General features: G+C 43.6%; 1 protein-coding gene across 2 annotated transcripts in view; it reads right to left on the bottom strand.

The window, feature by feature from the left end:
- Positions 1-19,995, bottom strand: part of MIB1 (MIB E3 ubiquitin protein ligase 1) — a 476,845-nt gene that overhangs the window by 351,326 nt on the left and 105,524 nt on the right. For both annotated transcript variants that reach the window (XM_053714972.1, XM_053714973.1), the window contains exon 6: positions 4,250-4,454. In XM_053714972.1, the coding sequence (XP_053570947.1) occupies positions 4,250-4,454 (205 nt within the window). The remainder of the gene's footprint in view (positions 1-4,249; positions 4,455-19,995) is intronic.

Here is a 19,995-nt window from a genome sequence, read left to right as displayed (position 1 = left end):
CCGGATGAAATGTCTGACGACTCTGCTTCCCAATTTTCCACTCCTGGGATGTGGATTGCAGACAAGTGGCAGGAGTGAGTCTCCGCCCATTGAATGATTTTGGTCACTTCTTCCATCGCCAGGGAACTCCTTGTTCCCCCCTGATGGTTGATGTACGCAACAGTCGTCATGTTGTCTGATTGAAACCGTATGAACTTGGCCTTTGCTAGCTGAGGCCAAGCCTTGAGAGCATTGAATATCGCTCTCAGTTCCAGAATATTTATCGGGAGAAGAGATTCTTCCCGAGACCAAAGACCCTGAGCTTTCAGGGGTCCCCAGACCGCGCCCCAGCCCACCAGACTGGCGTCGGTCGTGACAATGACCCACTCTGGTCTGCGGAAGCTCATCCCCTGTGACAGGTTGTCCAGGGACAGCCACCAACGGAGTGAATCTCTGGTCCTCTGATCTACTTGTATCGTCGGAGACAAGTCTGTATAGTCCCCATTCCACTGACTGAGCATGCACAGTTGTAATGGTCTTAGATGAATTCGCGCAAAAGGAACTATGTCCATTGCCGCTACCATCAAACCTATTACTTCCATGCACTGCGCTATGGAAGGAAGAGGAACAGAATGAAGTATTTGACAAGAGTTTAGAAGTTTTGATTTTCTGGCCTCTGTCAGAAAAATCCTCATTTCTAAGGAGTCTATTATTGTTCCCAAGAAGGGAACCCTTGTTGACGGAGATAGAGAACTTTTTTCTACGTTCACTTTCCACCCGTGAGATCTGAGAAAGGCCAGGACAATGTCCGTGTGAGCCTTTGCTTGAGGAAGGGACGACGCTTGAATCAGAATGTCGTCCAAGTAAGGTACTACCGCAATGCCCCTTGGTCTTAGCACCGCTAGAAGGGACCCTAGTACCTTTGTGAAAATTCTTGGAGCAGTGGCTAATCCGAACGGAAGTGCCACAAACTGGTAATGCTTGTCCAGGAATGCGAACCTTAGGAACCGATGATGTTCCTTGTGGATAGGAATATGTAGATACGCATCCTTTAAATCCACCGTGGTCATGAATTGACCTTCCTGGATGGAAGGAAGAATTGTTCGAATGGTTTCCATTTTGAACGATGGAACCTTGAGAAACTTGTTTAGGATCTTGAGATCTAAGATTGGTCTGAATGTTCCCTCTTTTTTGGGAACTACGAACAGATTGGAGTAGAACCCCATCCCTTGTTCTCCTAATGGAACAGGATGAATCACTCCCATTTTTAACAGGTCTTCTACACAATGTAAGAATGCCTGTTTTTTTATGTGGTCTGAAGACAATTGAGACCTGTGGAACCTCCCCCTTGGGGGAGGCCCCTTGAATTCCAGAAGATAACCTTGGGAGACTATTTCTAGTGCCCAAGGATCCAGAACATCTCTTGCCCAAGCCTGAGCGAAGAGAGAGAGTCTGCCCCCCACCAGATCCGGTCCCGGATCGGGGGCCAACATCTCATGCTGTCTTGGTAGTAGTGGCAGGTTTCTTGGCCTGCTTTCCTTTGTTCCAGCCTTGCATTGGTCTCCAGGCTGGCTTGGCTTGAGAAGTATTACCCTCTTGCTTAGAGGACGTAGCACTTGGGGCTGGTCCGTTTCTGCGAAAGGGACGAAAATTAGGTTTATTTTTGGCCTTGAAAGACCTATCCTGAGGAAGGGCGTGGCCCTTGCCCCCAGTGATATCAGAGATAATCTCTTTCAAGTCAGGGCCAAACAGCGTTTTCCCCTTGAAAGGAATGTTAAGCAATTTGTTCTTGGAAGACGCATCCGCTGACCAAGATTTTAGCCAAAGCGCTCTGCGCGCCACAATAGCAAAACCAGAATTTTTCGCCGCTAACCTAGCCAATTGCAAAGTGGCGTCTAGGGTGAAAGAATTAGCCAATTTGAGAGCATGAATTCTGTCCATAATCTCCTCATAAGAAGAAGAATTATTATTGAGCGCCTTTTCTAGATCATCGAACCAGAAACACGCTGCTGTAGTGACAGGAACCATGCATGAAAGTGGTTGTAGAAGGTAACCTTGCTGAACAAACATCTTTTTAAGCAAACCTTCTAATTTTTTATCCATAGGATCTTTGAAAGCACAACTATCTTCTATAGGTATAGTGGTGCGTTTGTTTAGAGTAGAAACCGCCCCCTCGACCTTGGGGACTGTCTGCCATAAGTCCTTTCTGGGGTCGACCATAGGAAACAATTTTTTAAATATGGGGGGAGGGACGAAAGGTATACCGGGCCTTTCCCATTCTTTATTTACAATGTCCGCCACCCGCTTGGGTATAGGAAAAGCTTCGGGGGGCCCCGGGACCTCTAGGAACTTGTCCATTTTACATAGTTTCTCTGGAATGACCAAATTCTCACAATCATCCAGAGTAGATAACACCTCCTTAAGCAGAGCGCGGAGATGTTCCAATTTAAATTTAAATGTAATCACATCAGGTTCAGCATGTTGAGAAATTTTCCCTGAATCTGAAATTTCTCCCTCAGACAAAACCTCCCTGGCCCCCTCAGACTGGTGTAGGGGCACTTCAGAACCAATATCATCAGCGTCCTCATGCTCTTCAGTATTTTCTAAAACAGAGCAGTCGCGCTTTCGCTGATAAGTGGGCATTTTGGCTAAAATGTTTTTGATAGAATTATCCATTACAGCCGTTAATTGTTGCATAGTAAGGAGTATTGGCGCACTAGATGTACTAGGGGCCTCCTGTGTGGGCAAGACTGGTGTAGACGAAGGAGGGGATGATGCAGTACCATGCTTACTCCCCTCACTTGAGGAATCATCTTGGGCATCATTTTCTCTAAATTTTGTGTCACATAAATCACATCTATTTAAATGAGAAGGAACCTTGGCTTCCCCACATTCAGAACACAGTCTATCTGGTAGTTCAGACATGTTAAACAGGCATAAACTTGATAACAAAGTACAAAAAACGTTTTAAAATAAACCGTTACTGTCACTTTAAATTTTAAACTGAACACACTTTATTACTGCAATTGTGAAAAAGTATGAAGGAATTGTTCAAAATTCACCAAAATTTCACCACAGTGTCTTAAAGCCTTAAAAGTATTGCACACCAAATTTGGAAGCTTTAACCCTTAAAATAACGGAACCGGAGCCGTTTTTATATTTAACCCCTTTACAGTCCCTGGTATCTGCTTTGCTGAGACCCAACCAAGCCCAAAGGGGAATACGATACCAAATGACGCCTTCAGAAAGTCTTTTCTATGTTTCAGAGCTCCTCACACATGCATCTGCATGTCATGCTTCCCAAAAACAAGTGCGCAATAGAGGCGCGAAAATGAGACTCTGCCTATGATTAGGGAAAGCCCCTAGAGAATAAGGTGTCCAATACAGTGCCTGCCGGTTATTTTACATAATTCCCAAGATTAAAATAATTCCTCAAGGCTATGGAGTATAAAATATGCTTATATATAAATCGATTTAGCCCAGAAAATGTCTACAGTCTTAAAAGCCCTTGTGAAGCCCTTTTTTTCTTTCTGTAATAAAAATGGCTTACCGGATCCCATAGGGAAAATGACAGCTTCCAGCATTACATCGTCTTGTTAGAATGTGTCATACCTCAAGCAGCAAAAGTCTGCTCACTGTTCCCCCAACTGAAGTTAATTCCTCTCAACAGTCCTGTGTGGAAACAGCCATCGATTTTAGTAACGGTTGCTAAAATCATTTTCCTCTTACAAACAGAAATCTTCATCTCTTTTCTGTTTCAGAGTAAATAGTACATACCAGCACTATTTTAAAATAACAAACTCTTGATTGAATAATAAAAACTACAGTTAAACACTAAAAAACTCTAAGCCATCTCCGTGGAGATGTTGCCTGTACAACGGCAAAGAGAATGACTGGGGAAGGCGGAGCCTAGGAGGGATCATGTGACCAGCTTTGCTGGGCTCTTTGCCATTTCCTGTTGGGGAGGAGAATATCCCACAAGTAAGGATGACGCCGTGGACCGGACACACCTATGTTGGAGAAATATATATATATATATATTCAGTCCTACCTCTCCCCTTCAAATCATGCAAATGCACATCTATACATATCCCCCTCCCCATATTATGTCTTTAAGCAACATATGTTCAACCTTAATGTAAGGAATAGAATTGAACAAAATGGAGTCTACGCCATTTACCGTTTTGTTCAACAGCAGGTGTACAAACTTTTTCTGAAAGTCTGTATCTACAAGTGCAAAACATAAATGTGTCTCGGTGACTTTACTAACCTATTTCCACTTGGATACTGGACAACAATATCATGATCTTCATCAATGCCGCAAACTGTGCCAGTAGTAGTTAATGTTTCAAACATCCCATCAGTCCAGCCCCCATGCCCATGCTGCAGCGACTGCACAATTTCTAAATCCAAGTCAATGTTGACCAGGTCACCAATCTGCAGGCCACCAGGATTACGATTACCATTTTGTTCACCTGAAAGAAAAAAATATATACTTAAAACCAAAAGTGAGCTAACATTTGTTAATTATTAGAACCAGATCTTTCTGTTCAACTATATAAAAATTGTGTATTACGCTACTCACATGTGTAATGGGACTACCAAGCAAAAGACCAATTAAATATACAAATTATTAGGGTAGCCTATACATCCCTCTGTCAGAACCATATTTGCTGAACACAAATTGAGACTGTGGGGTCAGCAACCTTCGGCTCCCAGATGTTTTGTAACTACATTTCCCATGATGCTCAGATAGCCTAAAGAGTGTCTCAGCATCGTGGGAAATGTAGTTCCAAAACATCTGGGAGCCGAAGGTTGCTGACCCCTAGCCGAGTGGACAACATTATTACTATGGATATAACTGCCCCAGCTTTATTCATTGCCATTGCCACAAATGGAATTTTCTTATTGTTTCTTATTTGTCCATAGTAAGGGAATGATATTTTGTGCCCTATTAGATCCCTCGATACATAAAAATAAAATAATTTGGGGTGAATATTAAAAATACACAAATTAATTACATTATTATTATTTTTGACTTTCAAATTTGTTTTAATTTCAGAGATAATAAAGAACATGAGCTTTACATTATTATTGTTGTTTTCTAAGAGGGATCAAAGATATTTTTTTTAATAAAACTGAATAATTCCTTCTCCTTCTTGGTTGCATGTCGTCCATGCATCCTCAACACAATATTTTTTTATTTGCAGAGCATCAAACAGATTCTGCAGAGTTATATCACTAGTCTTCTTGTTTTACGTTACAGATATTGCTGTTACAAAGACAAGTGACTGATAACTTTCCTGTTAATTATACACAAGGACCAAAAAAAATAAATATATATATATATATATATATATATATATATCCAAAAAGATCAGCACTCACCAACACCTCCATCCACTGTGTGCTCTGCCATAATCATATCAACACTGAACAGGTTTGTTGAACTGTACTGCTGCAAATTGCTTAAATTAGCTACAAACTACAGTAATTGCTTAGAACAGTTGATGAACAAATTAAAAGCTAGCCTTAATTGGTCACTATTAAGGGTGCTACTCTAAACATAGATACCAGGATTTTCAAGAAGTTCTGAAAATCGTGAACAAAGTGTCACTTTTAAAACCTTGTACATGAAAACAAAAAATTAAGGAGCAGAAACACTTGGCTTCAGGAATTTGCCAAGCCACAATTTAAAAGGGACAGTAAACACCTTGTAATTACAAGACACTTCTGTTGTACTGCTATAAAATATCAGCAAAGTGTTAACATTATTAAAACAAATTAACATAATTCTTACTGCAATTATTTTCAATAGCCAAACTCCACCCACCATTTTCTTGATTTGTAGTAGCCAATCCGGGCTTTAGTCTGCAGACAACAAGGCTAGCTACTGTCAAAAAGTTAGTATAAAGTACTCTGTTTTGGAGTTGTTTTCAGTTTTAGCTAATTAGTGAAAGATATGTAGTAGGGTTAGCCTTGAGAAGTCAGCAGGGTGTTTTTTATATTCTGAGAAGTAGAAATTGCTCTATTTTCAGAGGTAAATTACATGAAAATGGGGCAAAATAAATAACACATTGCCACTTTTTTCATTATGAATAACTAAACATTTTATTTAAAAATCTTAAGGTGTTTACTGTCCCTTTAAATGGATAATATGAGTTTGTAATATAAAATAGTAATATGAATATATAATTATAATTTGCAATTTATATAGCGCTTTTCTCCATGTGAGACTCAAAGAACGGACTGAATGCCTGATGGAAGAGGTGGGTCTTAAGCTTTTTTATAAAAGTCTTTAAGGACGGTGCCTCTCTGATTGCACACAGTAAAGAGTTCCAGAAAGTAGGGTCAGTGTGGACGAATATGAAGTAAAAAGAAAAAAACTTAAAAAAAAACTTTGCAATATATTTTCATTATTTATTGTTTACCCTTTTCCTATAATGTAACTTTAAAAGATAGTTGGTTTTCTCAATTCTAGAGTTTCTATAAATTAATCGGCACCCCATATTAAGACCTAGGTTTTCTCCTTATCTATCACTTCTGCTGAGAAAACAGAATTTATGTTTACCTGATAAATTACTTTCTCCAACGGTGTGTCCGGTCCACGGCGTCATCCTTACTTGTGAGATATTCTCTTCCCCAACAGGAAATGGCAAAGAGCCCAGCAAAGCTGGTCACATGATCCCTCCTAGGCTCCGCCTACCCCAGTCATTCGACCGACGTTAAGGAGGAATATTTGCATAGGAGAAACCATATAATACCGTGGTGACTGTAGTTAAAGAAAATAAATCATCAGACCTGATTAAAAAACCAGGGCGGGCCGTGGACCGGACACACCGTTGGAGAAAGTAATTTATCAGGTAAACATAAATTCTGTTTTCTCCAACATAGGTGTGTCCGGTCCACGGCGTCATCCTTACTTGTGGGAACCAATACCAAAGCTTTAGGACACGGATGAAGGGAGGGAGCAAATCAGGTCACCTAAATGGAAGGCACCACGGCTTGCAAAACCTTTCTCCCAAAAAATAGCCTCAGAAGAAGCAAAAGTATCAAACTTGTAAAATTTGGTAAAAGTGTGCAGTGAAGACCAAGTCGCTGCCCTACATATCTGATCAACAGAAGCCTCGTTCTTGAAGGCCCATGTGGAAGCCACAGCCCTAGTGGAATGAGCTGTGATTCTTTCAGGAGGCTGCCGTCCGGCAGTCTCGTAAGCCAATCTGATGATGCTTTTAATCCAAAAAGAGAGAGAGGTAGAAGTTGCTTTTTGACCTCTCCTGTTACCAGAATAAACAACAAACAAGGAAGATGTTTGTCTAAAATCCTTTGTAGCATCTAAATAGAATTTCTTCTGTTATGTGTGATCAGTCCACGGGTCATCATTACTTCTGGGATATAACTCCTCCCCAACAGGAAATGCAAGAGGATTCACCCAGCAGAGCTGCATATAGCTCCTCCCCTCTACGTCAGTCCCAGTCATTCTCTTGCACCCAACGACTAGATAGGATGTGTGAGAGGACTATGGTGATTATACTTAGTTTTTATGACTTCAATCAAAAGTTTGTTATTTTACAATAGCACCGGAGCGTGTTATTACTTCTCTGGCAGAGTTTGAGGAAGAATCTACCAGAGTTTTTTTACTATGATTTTAACCGGAGTAGTTAAGATCATATTGCTGTTCTCGGCCATCTGAGGGAGGTAAAAGCTTCAGATCAGGGGACAGCGGGCAGATGAATCTGCATTGAGGTATGTAGCAGTTTTTATTTTCTGAATGGAATTGATGAGAAAATCCTGCCATACCGTTATAATGACATGTATGTATACACTTCAGTATTCTGGGGATGGTATTTCACCGGAACTACTCTGTTAAAAGTCACTAATCCTTTTAATAAGTATTTATCATGTTAAACGTTTTTGCTGGAATGTAGAATCGTTTACATTTCTGAGGTACTGAGTGAATAAATATTTGGGCATTATTTTCCACTTGGCAGTTGTTTGGTTTTAATTGTGACAGTTTCGTTTCTCTTCACTGCTGTGTGTGAGGGAGGGGCCGTTTTTGGCGCTCTTTGCTACGCATCAAAAATTTCTAGTCAGTTACTCTTATATTTCCTGCATGATCCGGTTCATCTCCGACAGATCTCAGGGGCCTTCAAACTTCTTTAGAGGGAGGTAGATTCTCTCAGCAGAGCTGTGAGAATTTTATATTGACTGTGAATAAAAACGTTGCTCTGTAATTTTTATGTCAAATTTAATTATTGTTATTTTACTATGGGAACAAACCTTTGCTAAAAGTTGTGTTGTTTTAAAGTTTGATGCTATAACTGTTTTTTCAGTTCATTATTTCAACTGTCATTTAATCGTTTAGTACCTCTTTGAGGCACAGTACGTTTTTGCTAAAAAAGATTATAACCAAGTTGCAAGTTTATTGCTAGTGTGTTAAACATGTCTGACTCAGAGGAAGATATCTGTGTCATTTGTTCCAATGCCAAGGTGGAGCCCAATAGAAATTTATGTACTAACTGTATTGATGCTACTTTAAATAAAAGTCAATCTGTACAATTTGAACAAATTTCACCAAACAGCGAGGGGAGAGTTATGCCGACTAACTCGCCTCACGCGGCAGTACCTGCATCTCCCGCCCGGGAGGTGCGTGATATTATGGCGCCTTGTACATCTGGGCGGCCATTACAGATAACATTACAAGATATGGCTACTGTTATGACTGAAGTTTTGTCTAAATTACCAGAACTAAGAGGCAAGCGTGATCACTCTGGGGTGAGAACAGAGTGCGCTGACAATACTAGGGCCATGTCTGATACTGCGTCACAGCTTGCAGAGCATGAGGACGGAGAGCTTCATTCTGTGGGTGACGGTTCTGATCCAAACAGATTGGATTCAGATATTTCAAATTTTAAATTTAAATTGGAGAACCTCCGTGTATTACTAGGGGAGGTTTTAGCAGCTCTCAATGATTGTAACACCGTTGCAATACCAGAGAAACTGTGTAGGTTGGATAAATACTTTGCGGTACCGGCGAGTACTGACGTTTTTCCTATACCTAAGAGACTAACTGAAATTGTTACTAAGGAGTGGGATAGACCCGGTGTGCCGTTCTCACCCCCTCCAATATTTAGAAAGATGTTTCCAATAGACGCCACCACTCGGGACTTATGGCAAACGGTCCCTAAGGTGGAGGGAGCAGTTTCTACTTTAGCTAAGCGTACCACTATCCCGGTGGAGGATAGCTGTGCTTTTTCAGATCCAATGGATAAAAAATTAGAGGGTTACCTTAAGAAAATGTTTGTTCAACAAGGTTTTATATTGCAACCCCTTGCATGTATCGCGCCGATTACGGCTGCGGCAGCATTTTGGATTGATTCTCTGGAAGAGAACCTTAGTTCATCTACGCTAGACGACATTACGGACAGGCTTAGAGTCCTTAAACTAGCTAATTCATTCATTTCGGAGGCCGTAGTACATTTAACCAAACTTACGGCTAAGAACTCAGGATTCGCCATCCAGGCACGTAGGGCGCTGTGGCTAAAATCCTGGTCAGCTGATGTTACTTCTAAGTCCAAACTACTTAATATACCTTTCAAGGGGCAGTCTTTATTTGGGCCCGGTTTGAAAGAAATTATCGCTGACATTACAGGAGGTAAGGGCCACGCCCTACCTCAAGACAAAGCCAAAGCTAAGGCTAGACAGTCTAATTTTCGTCCCTTTCGGAATTTCAAAACAGGAGCAGCATCAACCTCCACTGCACCAAAACAGGAGGGAGCTGTTGCTCGTTACAGGCAAGGCTGGAAGCCTAACCAGTCCTGGAACAAGGGCAAGCAGGCCAGGAAACCTGCTGCTGCCCCAAAGACAGCATGAACCGAGAGCCCCCGATCCGGGACCGGATCTAGTGGGGGGCAGACTTTCTCTCTTCGCCCAGGCCTGGGCAAGAGATGTTCAGGATCCCTGGGCGCTAGAGATCATATCTCAGGGATACCTTCTAGACTTCAAATTATCTCCCCCAAGAGGGAGATTTCATCTGTCAAGGTTGTCAACAAACCAGATAAAGAAAGAAGCGTTTCTACGCTGTGTACAAGATCTGTTATTAATGGGAGTGATCCATCCGGTTCCGCGGTCGGAACAAGGACAGGGGTTCTACTCAAACCTGTTTGTGGTTCCCAAAAAAGAGGGAACTTTCAGGCCAATCTTAGATTTAAAGATTCTAAACAAATTCCTAAGAGTTCCATCGTTCAAAATGGAAACTATTCGGACAATCTTACCCATGATCCAAAAGGGTCAGTACATGACCACAGTGGATTTAAAAGATGCTTACCTTCACATACCGATTCACAAAGATCATCACCGGTATCTACGGTTTGCCTTCCTAGACAGGCACTACCAGTTTGTAGCTCTTCCATTCGGATTGGCTACGGCTCCAAGAATCTTCACAAAGGTTCTGGGTGCCCTTCTGGCGGTACTAAGACCGCGAGGGATTTCGGTAGCTCCGTACCTAGACGACATTCTAATACAAGCTTCAAGCTTTCAAACTGCCAAGTCTCATACAGAGTTAGTTCTGGCATTTCTAAGGTCGCATGGATGGAAAGTGAACGAAAAGAAGAGTTCTCTTTTTCCTCTCACAAGAGTTCCATTCTTGGGGACTCTTATAGATTCTGTAGAAATGAAGATTTACCTGACAGAAGACAGGTTAACAAAGCTTCAAAATGCATGCCGTGTCCTTCATTCCATTCAACACCCGTCAGTAGCTCAATGCATGGAGGTGATCGGCTTAATGGTAGCGGCAATGGACATAGTACCTTTTGCACGCCTACACCTCAGACCGCTGCAATTGTGCATGCTAAGTCAGTGGAATGGGGATTACTCAGATTTGTCCCCTACTCTGAATCAAGAGACCAGAAATTCTCTTCTATGGTGGCTTTATCGGCCACACCTGTCCAGGGGGATGCCATTCAGCAGGCCAGACTGGACAATTGTAACAACAGACGCCAGCCTACTAGGTTGGGGCGCTGTCTGGAATTCTCTGAAGGCTCAGGGACTATGGAATCAGGAGGAGAGTCTCCTTCCAATAAACATTCTGGAATTGAGAGCAGTTCTCAATGCCCTTCTGGCTTGGCCCCAATTAACAACTCGGGGGTTCATCAGGTTTCAGTCGGACAACATCACGACTGTAGCTTACATCAACCATCAGGGAGGGACAAGAAGCTCCCTAGCAATGATGGAAGTATCAAAGATAATTCGCTGGGCAGAGTCTCACTCTTGCCACCTGTCAGCAATCCACATCCCGGGAGTGGAGAACTGGGAGGCGGATTTCTTGAGTCGCCAGACTTTTCATCCGGGGGAGTGGGAACTTCATCCGGAGGTCTTTGCCCAAATACTTCGACGTTGGGGCAAACCAGAGATAGATCTCATGGCGTCTCGCCAGAACGCCAAACTTCCTCACTACGGGTCCAGATCCAGGGATCCGGGAGCGGTTCTGATAGATGCTTTGACAGCACCTTGGAACTTCGGGATGGCTTATGTGTTTCCACCCTTCCCGCTGCTTCCTCGATTGATTGCCAAAATCAAACAGGAGAGAGCATCAGTGATTCTAATAGCGCCTGCATGGCCACGCAGGACTTGGTATGCAGATCTAGTGGACATGTCATCCTGTCCGCCTTGGTCTCTACCTCTAAGACAGGACCTTCTGATACAGGGTCCATTCAAACATCAAAATCTAACTTCTCTGAAGCTGACTGCTTGGAAATTGAACGCTTGATTTTATCAAAACGTGGTTTTTCTGAGTCGGTTATTGATACCCTGATACAGGCTAGGAAGCCTGTTACCAGAAAGATTTACCATAAAATATGGCGTAAATACCTATACTGGTGCGAATCCAAACGTTACTCCTGGAGTAAGGTTAGGATCCCTAGGATATTGTCCTTTCTACAAGAAGGTTTAGAAAAGGGTTTATCAGCTAGTTCATTAAAGGGACAGATTTCAGCTCTGTCCATCTTGTTACACAGGCGTCTGTCAGAAAATCCAGACGTCCAGGCCTTTTGTCAGGCTTTAGCTAGGATCAAGCCTGTGTTTAAAGCTGTTGCTCCGCCATGGAGTTTAAACTTAGTTCTTAACGTTTTACAGGGTGTTCCGTTTGAACCCCTTCATTCCATTGATATAAAATTGTTATCTTGGAAAGTTCTGTTTTTAATGGCTATTTCCTCGGCTCGAAGAGTCTCTGAGTTATCAGCCTTACATTGTGATTCTCCTTATCTGATTTTTCACTCAGATAAGGTAGTTCTGCGTACTAAACCTGGGTTCTTACCTAAGGTAGTCACTAACAGGAATATCAATCAAGAGATTGTTGTTCCATCCTTGTGTCCAAATCCTTCTTCAAAGAAGGAACGTCTTCTACACAATCTGGATGTAGTTCGTGCCCTCAAGTTCTACTTGCAGGCAACTAAAGATTTTCGCCAAACTTCTTCCCTGTTTGTTGTTTATTCTGGACAGAGGAGAGGTCAAAAAGCTTCTGCTACCTCTCTCTCTTTTTGGCTTCGTAGCATAATACGTTTAGCCTATGAGACTGCTGGACAGCAGCCTCCTGAAAGAATTACAGCTCACTCCACTAGAGCAGTGGCTTCCACTTGGGCCTTTAAGAATGAGGCCTCTGTTGAACAGATTTGCAAGGCTGCAACTTGGTCTTCGCTTCATACTTTTTCCAAATTTTACAAATTTGACACTTTTGCTTCTTCGGAGGCTATTTTTGGGAGAAAGGTTCTTCAGGCAGTGGTTCCTTCTGTATAATGAGCCTGCCTATCCCTCCCGTCATCCGTGTACTTTTGCTTTGGTATTGGTATCCCAGAAGTAATGATGACCCGTGGACTGATCACACATAACAGAAGAAAACATAATTTATGCTTACCTGATAAATTCCTTTCTTCTGTTGTGTGATCAGTCCACGGCCCGCCCTGTTTTAAGGCAGGTAAATATCTTTTAAATTATACTCCAGTCACCACTTCACCCTTGGTTACTCCTTTCTCGTTGATTCTTGGTCGAATGACTGGGACTGACGTAGAGGGGAGGAGCTATATGCAGCTCTGCTGGGTGAATCCTCTTGCATTTCCTGTTGGGGAGGAGTTATATCCCAGAAGTAATGATGACCCGTGGACTGATCACACAACAGAAGAAAGGAATTTATCAGGTAAGCATAAATTATGTTTTTAGAGCGCGAACAACAGCCAAATTGTGCAACAAACGTTCCTTCTTCGAAACTGGTTTCGGACCCAAAGAAGGCACGACTATCTCCTGGTTAATGTTTTTGTTAGAAACAACTTTTGGAAGAAAACCAGGTTTAGTACGTAAAACCACCTTATCTGCATGGAACACCAGATAAGGAGGAGAACACTGCAGAGCAGATAATTCTGAAACTCTTCTAGCGGAAAAAATTGCAGCCAAAAACAAAACTTTCCAAGATGATAACTTAATATCAACGGAATGTAAGGGTTCAAACGGAACCCCCTGAAGAACTGAAAGAACTAAGTTGAGACTCCAAGGAGGAGTCAAAGGTTTGTAAACAGGCTTGATTCTAACCAGAGCCTGAACAAAGGCTTGAACATCTGGCACAGCTGCCAGCTCTTTGTGAAGTAACACAGACAAGGCAGAAATCTGTCCCTTCAAGGAACTTGCAGATAATCCTTTCTCCAATCCTTCTTGAAGAAAGGATAGAATCCTAGGAATCTTTACCTTGTCCCAAGGGAATCCTTTAGATTCACACCAACAGATATATTTTTTCCATATTTAGTGGTAAATTTTTCTAGTTACAGGCTTTCTGGCCTGAACAAGAGTATCAATAACAGAATCTGAGAACCCTCGCTTTGATAAGATCAAGCGTTCAATCTCCAAGCAGTCAGCTGGAGTAGGACCAGATTCGGATGTTCGAACGGACCTTGAACAAGAAGGTCTCGTCTCAAAGGTAGCTTCCATGGTGAAGCCGATGACATATTCACCAGATCTGCCTACCAAGTCCTGCGTGGTTACGCAGGAGCTATCAAGATCACCTACGCCCTCTCCTGATTGATCCTGGCTACCAGCCTGGGGATGAGAGGAAACGGCGGGAATACATAAGCTAGGTTGAAGGTCCAAGGTGCTACTAGTGCATCTACTAGAGTCGCCTTGGGATCCCTGGATCTGGACCCGTAGCAAGGAACCTTGAAGTTCTGACGAGAGGCCATCAGATCCATGTCTGGAATGCCCCACAGTTGAGTGATTTGGGCAAAGATTTCCGGATGGAGTTCCCACACCCCCGGATGCAATGTCTGACGAATCAGAAAATCCGCTTCCCAAGTTTCCACTCCTGGGATGTGGATTGCAGACAGGTGGCAGGAGCGAGTCTCCGCCCATTGAATGATTTTGGTCACTTCTTCCATCGCCAGGGAACTCCTTGTTCCCCCCTGATGGTTGATGTACGCAACAGTCGTCATATTGTCTGATTGAAACCGTATGAACTTGGCCCTCGCTAGCTGAGGCCAAGCCTTGAGAGCATTGAATATCGCTCTCAGTTCCAGAATATTTATCGGTAGAAGAGATTCTTCCCGAGACCAAAGACCCTGAGCTTTCAGGGATCCCCAGACCGCGCCCCAGCCCATCAGACTGGCGTCGGTCGTGACAATGACCCACTCTGGTCTGCGGGAGGTCACCCCTAGCGACAGGTTGTCCAGGGACAGCCACCAACGGAGTGAGTCTCTGGTCCTCTGATTTACTTGTATCTTCGGAGACAAGTCTGTATAGTCCCCATTCCACTGACTGAGCATACACAATTGAAATGGTCTTAGATGAATGCGCGCAAAAGGAACTATGTCCAATGCCGCTACCATCAAACCTATCACTTCCATGCACTGTGCTATGGAAGGAAGAGGAACGGAAGGAAGTATCCGACAAGAGTTTAGAAGTTTTGTTTTTCTGGTCTCTGTCAGAAAAATCCTCATTTCTAAGGAGTCTATTATTGTTCCCAAGAAGGGAACTCTTGTCGACGGAGATAGAGAACTCTTTTCCACGTTCACTTACCATCCGTGAGATCTGAGAAAGGCCAGGACTATGTCCGTGTGAGCCTTTGCTTGAGGAAGGGACGAAGCTTGAATCAGAATGTCGTCCAAGTAAGGTACTACAGCAATGCCCCTTGGTCTTAGCACCGCCAGAAGGGACCCTAGTACCTTTGTGAAAATCCTTGGAACAGTGGCTAATCCGAAAGGAAGCGCCACGAACTGGTAATGCTTGTCCAGGAATGCGAACCTTAGGAACCGATGATGTTCCTTGTGGACAGGAATATGTAGATACGCATCCTTTAAATCCACCGTGGTCAAGAATTGACCTTTCTGGATGGAAGGATTGTTCGAATGGTTTCCATTTTGGACGATGGAACCTTGAGAAACTTGTTTAGGATCTTGAGATCTAAGATTGGTCTGAACGTTCCCTCTTTTTTGGGAACTACGAACAGATTGGAGTAGAACCCCATCCCTCGTTCTTTTAATGGAACAGGATGAATCACTTCCAGAAGATAACCTTGGAAGACTATTTCTAGCGCCCAAGGATCCAGAACATCTCTTGCCCAAGCCTGAGTGAAGAGAGAGAGTCTGCCCCCCACCAAATCCGGTCCCGGATCGGGGGCCCGCATCTCATGCTGTCTTGGGAGCAGTGGCAGGTTTCTTGGCCTGCTTTCCTTTGTTCCAGCCTTGCCTTGGTCTCCAGGCTGGATTGGCTTGAGAAGTATTACCCTCCTGCTTAGAGGACGTAGCACTTGGGGCTGGTCCGTTTCTGCGAAAGGGACGAAAATTAGGTTTATTTTTGGCCTTGAAAGACCTATTCTGAGGAAGGGCGTGGCCCTTGCCCCCAGTGATATCAGAGATAAACTCTTTCAAGTCAGGGCCAAACAGTGTTTTCCCCTTGAAAGGAATGTCAAACAATTTGTTCTTGGAAGACGCATCCGCTGACCAAGATTTTAACCAAAGCGCTCTGCGCGCCACAATAGCAAACCCAGAATTTTTCGCCGCTAACCTAGCCAATTGCAAGGTGGCGACTAGGGTGAAAGAATTAGCCAATTTAAGAGCACGAATTCTGTCCATAATCTCCTCATAAGAAGAAGAATTACTAATAATCGCCTTTTCTAGCTCATCGCACCAGAAACACGCGGCTGTAGTGACAGGGACAATGCATGCAATTGGTTGTAGAAGGTAACCTTGCTGAACAAACATCTTTTTTAGCAAACCTTCTAATTTTTTATCCATAGGATCTTGGAAAGCACAACTATCTTCTATGGGTATAGTGGTGCGCTTGTTTAGAGTAGAAACCGCCCCCTCGACCTTGGGGACTGTCTGCCATAAGTCCTTTCTGGGGTCGACTATAGGAAACAATTTTTTTAAATATGGGGGGAGGTACGAAAGGTACACCGGGCCTGTCCCATTCTTTATTAACAATGTACGCCACCCGCTTGAGTATAGGAAAAGCTTCGGGGGGCCCCGGGGCCTCTAGGAACTTGTCCATTTTACATAGTGTTTCTGGAATGACCAGATAATCACAATCATCCAAATTGGATAACACCTCCTTAAGCAGAGCGCGGAGATGTTCCAACTTAAATTTAAAAGTAATCACATCAGGTTCAGCTTGTTGAGAAATTTTTCCTGAATCTGAAATTTCTCCCTCAGACCAAACCTCCCTGGCCCCCTCAGACTGGTGTAGGGGCCCTTCAGAAACAATATCATCAGCGGCCTCATGCTCTTCAGTATTTTCTAAAACAGAGCAGTCGCGCTTTCGCTGATAAGTGGGCATATTGGCTAAAATGTTTTTGATAGAATTATCCATTACAGCCGTTAATTGTTGCATAGTAAGGAGTATTGGCGCGCTAGATGTACTAGGGGCCTCCTGTATGGGCAAAACTGGTGTAGACGAAGGAGGGGATGATGCAGTACCATGCTTACTCCCCTCACTTGAGGAATCATCTTGGGCATCATTTTTACTAAATTTATTATGACATAAATCACATCTATTTAAATGAGAAGGAACCTTGGCTTCCCCACAGTCAGAACACAATCTATCTGGTAGTTCAGACATGTTAAACAGGCATAAACTTGATAACAAAGCACAAAAAACGTTTTAAAATAAAACCGTTACTGTCACTTTAAATTTTAAACTGAACACACTTTATTACTGCAATTGCGAAAAAGTATGAAGGAATTGTTCAAAATTCACCAAAATTTCACCACAGTGTCTTAAAGCCTTAAAAGTATTGCACACCAAATTTGGAAGCTTTAACCCTTAAAATAACGGAACCTGTGACAAAACCAATCTCGCCATTGTACATTGGAGGGCCTGTTATGGAACATTCTTTGGGCTGGAGGTACATGGGCTTAAGGATACCCAGAGACTGCATGGAAATATGGAATGTTATATGCTGGACACCCCATGTACTTTCATAACTCTGTCTTATGTCTATGTCACCCTGTATCCATAAATACAGGATGGGTACAGGGTGTGAGTGCCCCTTGTGGGAGCAATTGTGACTCTATAAGCCAAGTGGGCATAAAAGACTTTATAGCTAATAAGAACTGTTCCTATATTCAGTAATAAGATGTATTCTATGTATGTTTCAGATCTGATTGTGTCTCAGGAGTCTGTCTGGGTAAACTGATTGTGTCCTTGTGTGATTATGTTAACTAGACTGCCCAACATCAGATTGTCTGAGTAAACGTTCTTCCCTAGTTAATTAACTTAATATGTTAATCTGTTTTACCTGTCAATAGACAATTGTTAGCAGTTTGATGCATTGTTCATATGTCTGCTTTACTGTTAAACCAATGCCCTTTGTAACCTGAAGCCAGGGTGTATAAATCTGTGTGCTGCCTTCAAATAAAGTAGACATTCTGTTTTAAACCTGAAACTGGCTGGGTTGTGAATTGCTGATTCCCTATGCAGGACATTGTTCATCTGGTATTAACCCTTGGTACACTGTTGGTACCGTAACATTGGTGGCAGCGACGGAATGAACCTTATCGCCCAGAAGAGCAACTACACAAGCCAGTAACCTCAGGAAGAGGGGGATTATTACAATACTGACTAAGATGGAAAAGAGAAAAGTAAATTTTGCAGCTTTTAAAAACTTCCTGGAAACAGAAGGAGAGATTGATGGGTACCTTGCGGATTTTGAGAGGCAATGTGCACTACACAAGGTACCCGCAGAGGACTGGGTCACGATATTATCTGGAAAATTATCCGGCCGGGCCAGAGAGGCTTTTCGGGCCATTCCAGATGAGGAAGTCAGGGATTATAATACTGTAAAAGAGGCTCTGCTCTCCAGGTATGCGGTTACACCGGAGGCATACCGGAGGCGGTTCAGAGACACTGTTAAATTAGCTGGAGATTCCTACCTTGAGTGGGCATGTAAGGTGCACCGCACAGCAGCTCACTGGATAGCGGGGTGCCAAGCCATATCTGGGGAAGAGGTGATGCAGCTATTCCTGTTGGAACATTGCTTCGACAAGTTACCCGCAGGAGTTCGAGAGTGGGTTCGGGACCGTAAACCCTCCACCCTGCAGGAAGCGGCTCGCTTGGCAGATGAGTATACGGATGCCCGCAAACTGGACACTGCTACCACTAAGCCCCCTGCTAGAGTGGAGTACAGACCCCCAGTCACCCCAGCAGCTGCCAGTTACCAAACCCCGGCGCACCGCTATACCACACGGCCTCCGGCCACGAACTACCCTCAGAGAGCCCTGTTCAATTTGCGGTGCTACTCACAACCTATTCGGTGCTTTAGATGTAAGCAACTAGGGCACAAAAGACCAGAGTGTCCCCTAAATGCAGCGAACCAAGCGCAGTCCTGGAGAAGACCCGCCGGCGGAATCCCACGTAATCCTCAGCCTACGGCCCGCTACGTAGAGGCGCAAGAATGCTGGAGCATCCTACATGAGGCAGACCTTGTGCAAGCTGCCCATCGGAATAACCGGCAACTGGTTAAAGTGAATGGGAAGAAGGTCAGTGGTCTACGGGATACTGGTGCTACCATGACCTTGCTTCAAAAGAACTTGGTGTCTGAGAAACAGTACACGGGAGACACTGTGGCTGTGAGGTTAGCAGGGGGCGATGTGTTCAGCCTACCTGTTGCCAGGGTACATTTGGATTGGGGAGTGGGCGCTAGACCTGTGAATGTGGGGGTCAAGAAGGACTTACCTGCTGATGTTCTTCTTGGAAATGACTTGGCCCCCCTTGTTTCTGCCTACGCTCCTATGGGTCCCGCTGATGTTAACTCTGTGACTACCCGTGCCCAGATCCATGCAGCAGAGACTGACCCACCTGCTGCTAAGCCCCAGGACGATGAGCTCAGTAAATCTCTATCCGCTATTGATATGTGGAGGTCCCGTTACAATGCGCTGATGAAGGAGAAGAGGAGCGCAGAGGAAAAAACAGAATTTATGTTTACCTGATAAATTTCTTTCTCCAACGGTGTGTCCGGTCCACGGCGTCATCCTTACTTGTGGGATATTCTCTTCCCCAACAGGAAATGGCAAAGAGCCCAGCAAAGCTGGTCACATGATCCCTCCTAGGCTCCGCCTACCCCAGTCATTCGACCGACGTTAAGGAGGAATAATAGCATAGGAGAAACCATATGGTACCGTGGTGACTGTAGTTAAAGAAAATAAATTATCAGACCTGATTAAAAAACCAGGGCGGGCCGTGGACCGGACACACCGTTGGAGAAAGAAATTTATCAGGTAAACATAAATTCTGTTTTCTCCAACATAGGTGTGTCCGGTCCACGGCGTCATCCTTACTTGTGGGAACCAATACCAAAGCTTTAGGACACGGATGAAGGGAGGGAGCAAATCAGGTCACCTAAATGGAAGGCACCACGGCTTGCAAAACCTTTCTCCCAAAAATAGCCTCAGAAGAAGCAAAAGTATCAAACTTGTAAAATTTGGTAAAAGTGTGCAGTGAAGACCAAGTCGCTGCCCTACATATCTGATCAACAGAAGCCTCGTT

Source organism: Bombina bombina, chromosome 5 (genome assembly GCF_027579735.1).
Source record: "Bombina bombina isolate aBomBom1 chromosome 5, aBomBom1.pri, whole genome shotgun sequence".
Lineage (NCBI taxonomy): Eukaryota > Metazoa > Chordata > Amphibia > Anura > Bombinatoridae > Bombina > Bombina bombina.
The sequence above is the reverse complement of the archived record's forward strand: the minus strand, read 5'-3'. Positions and strand labels throughout refer to the sequence as shown.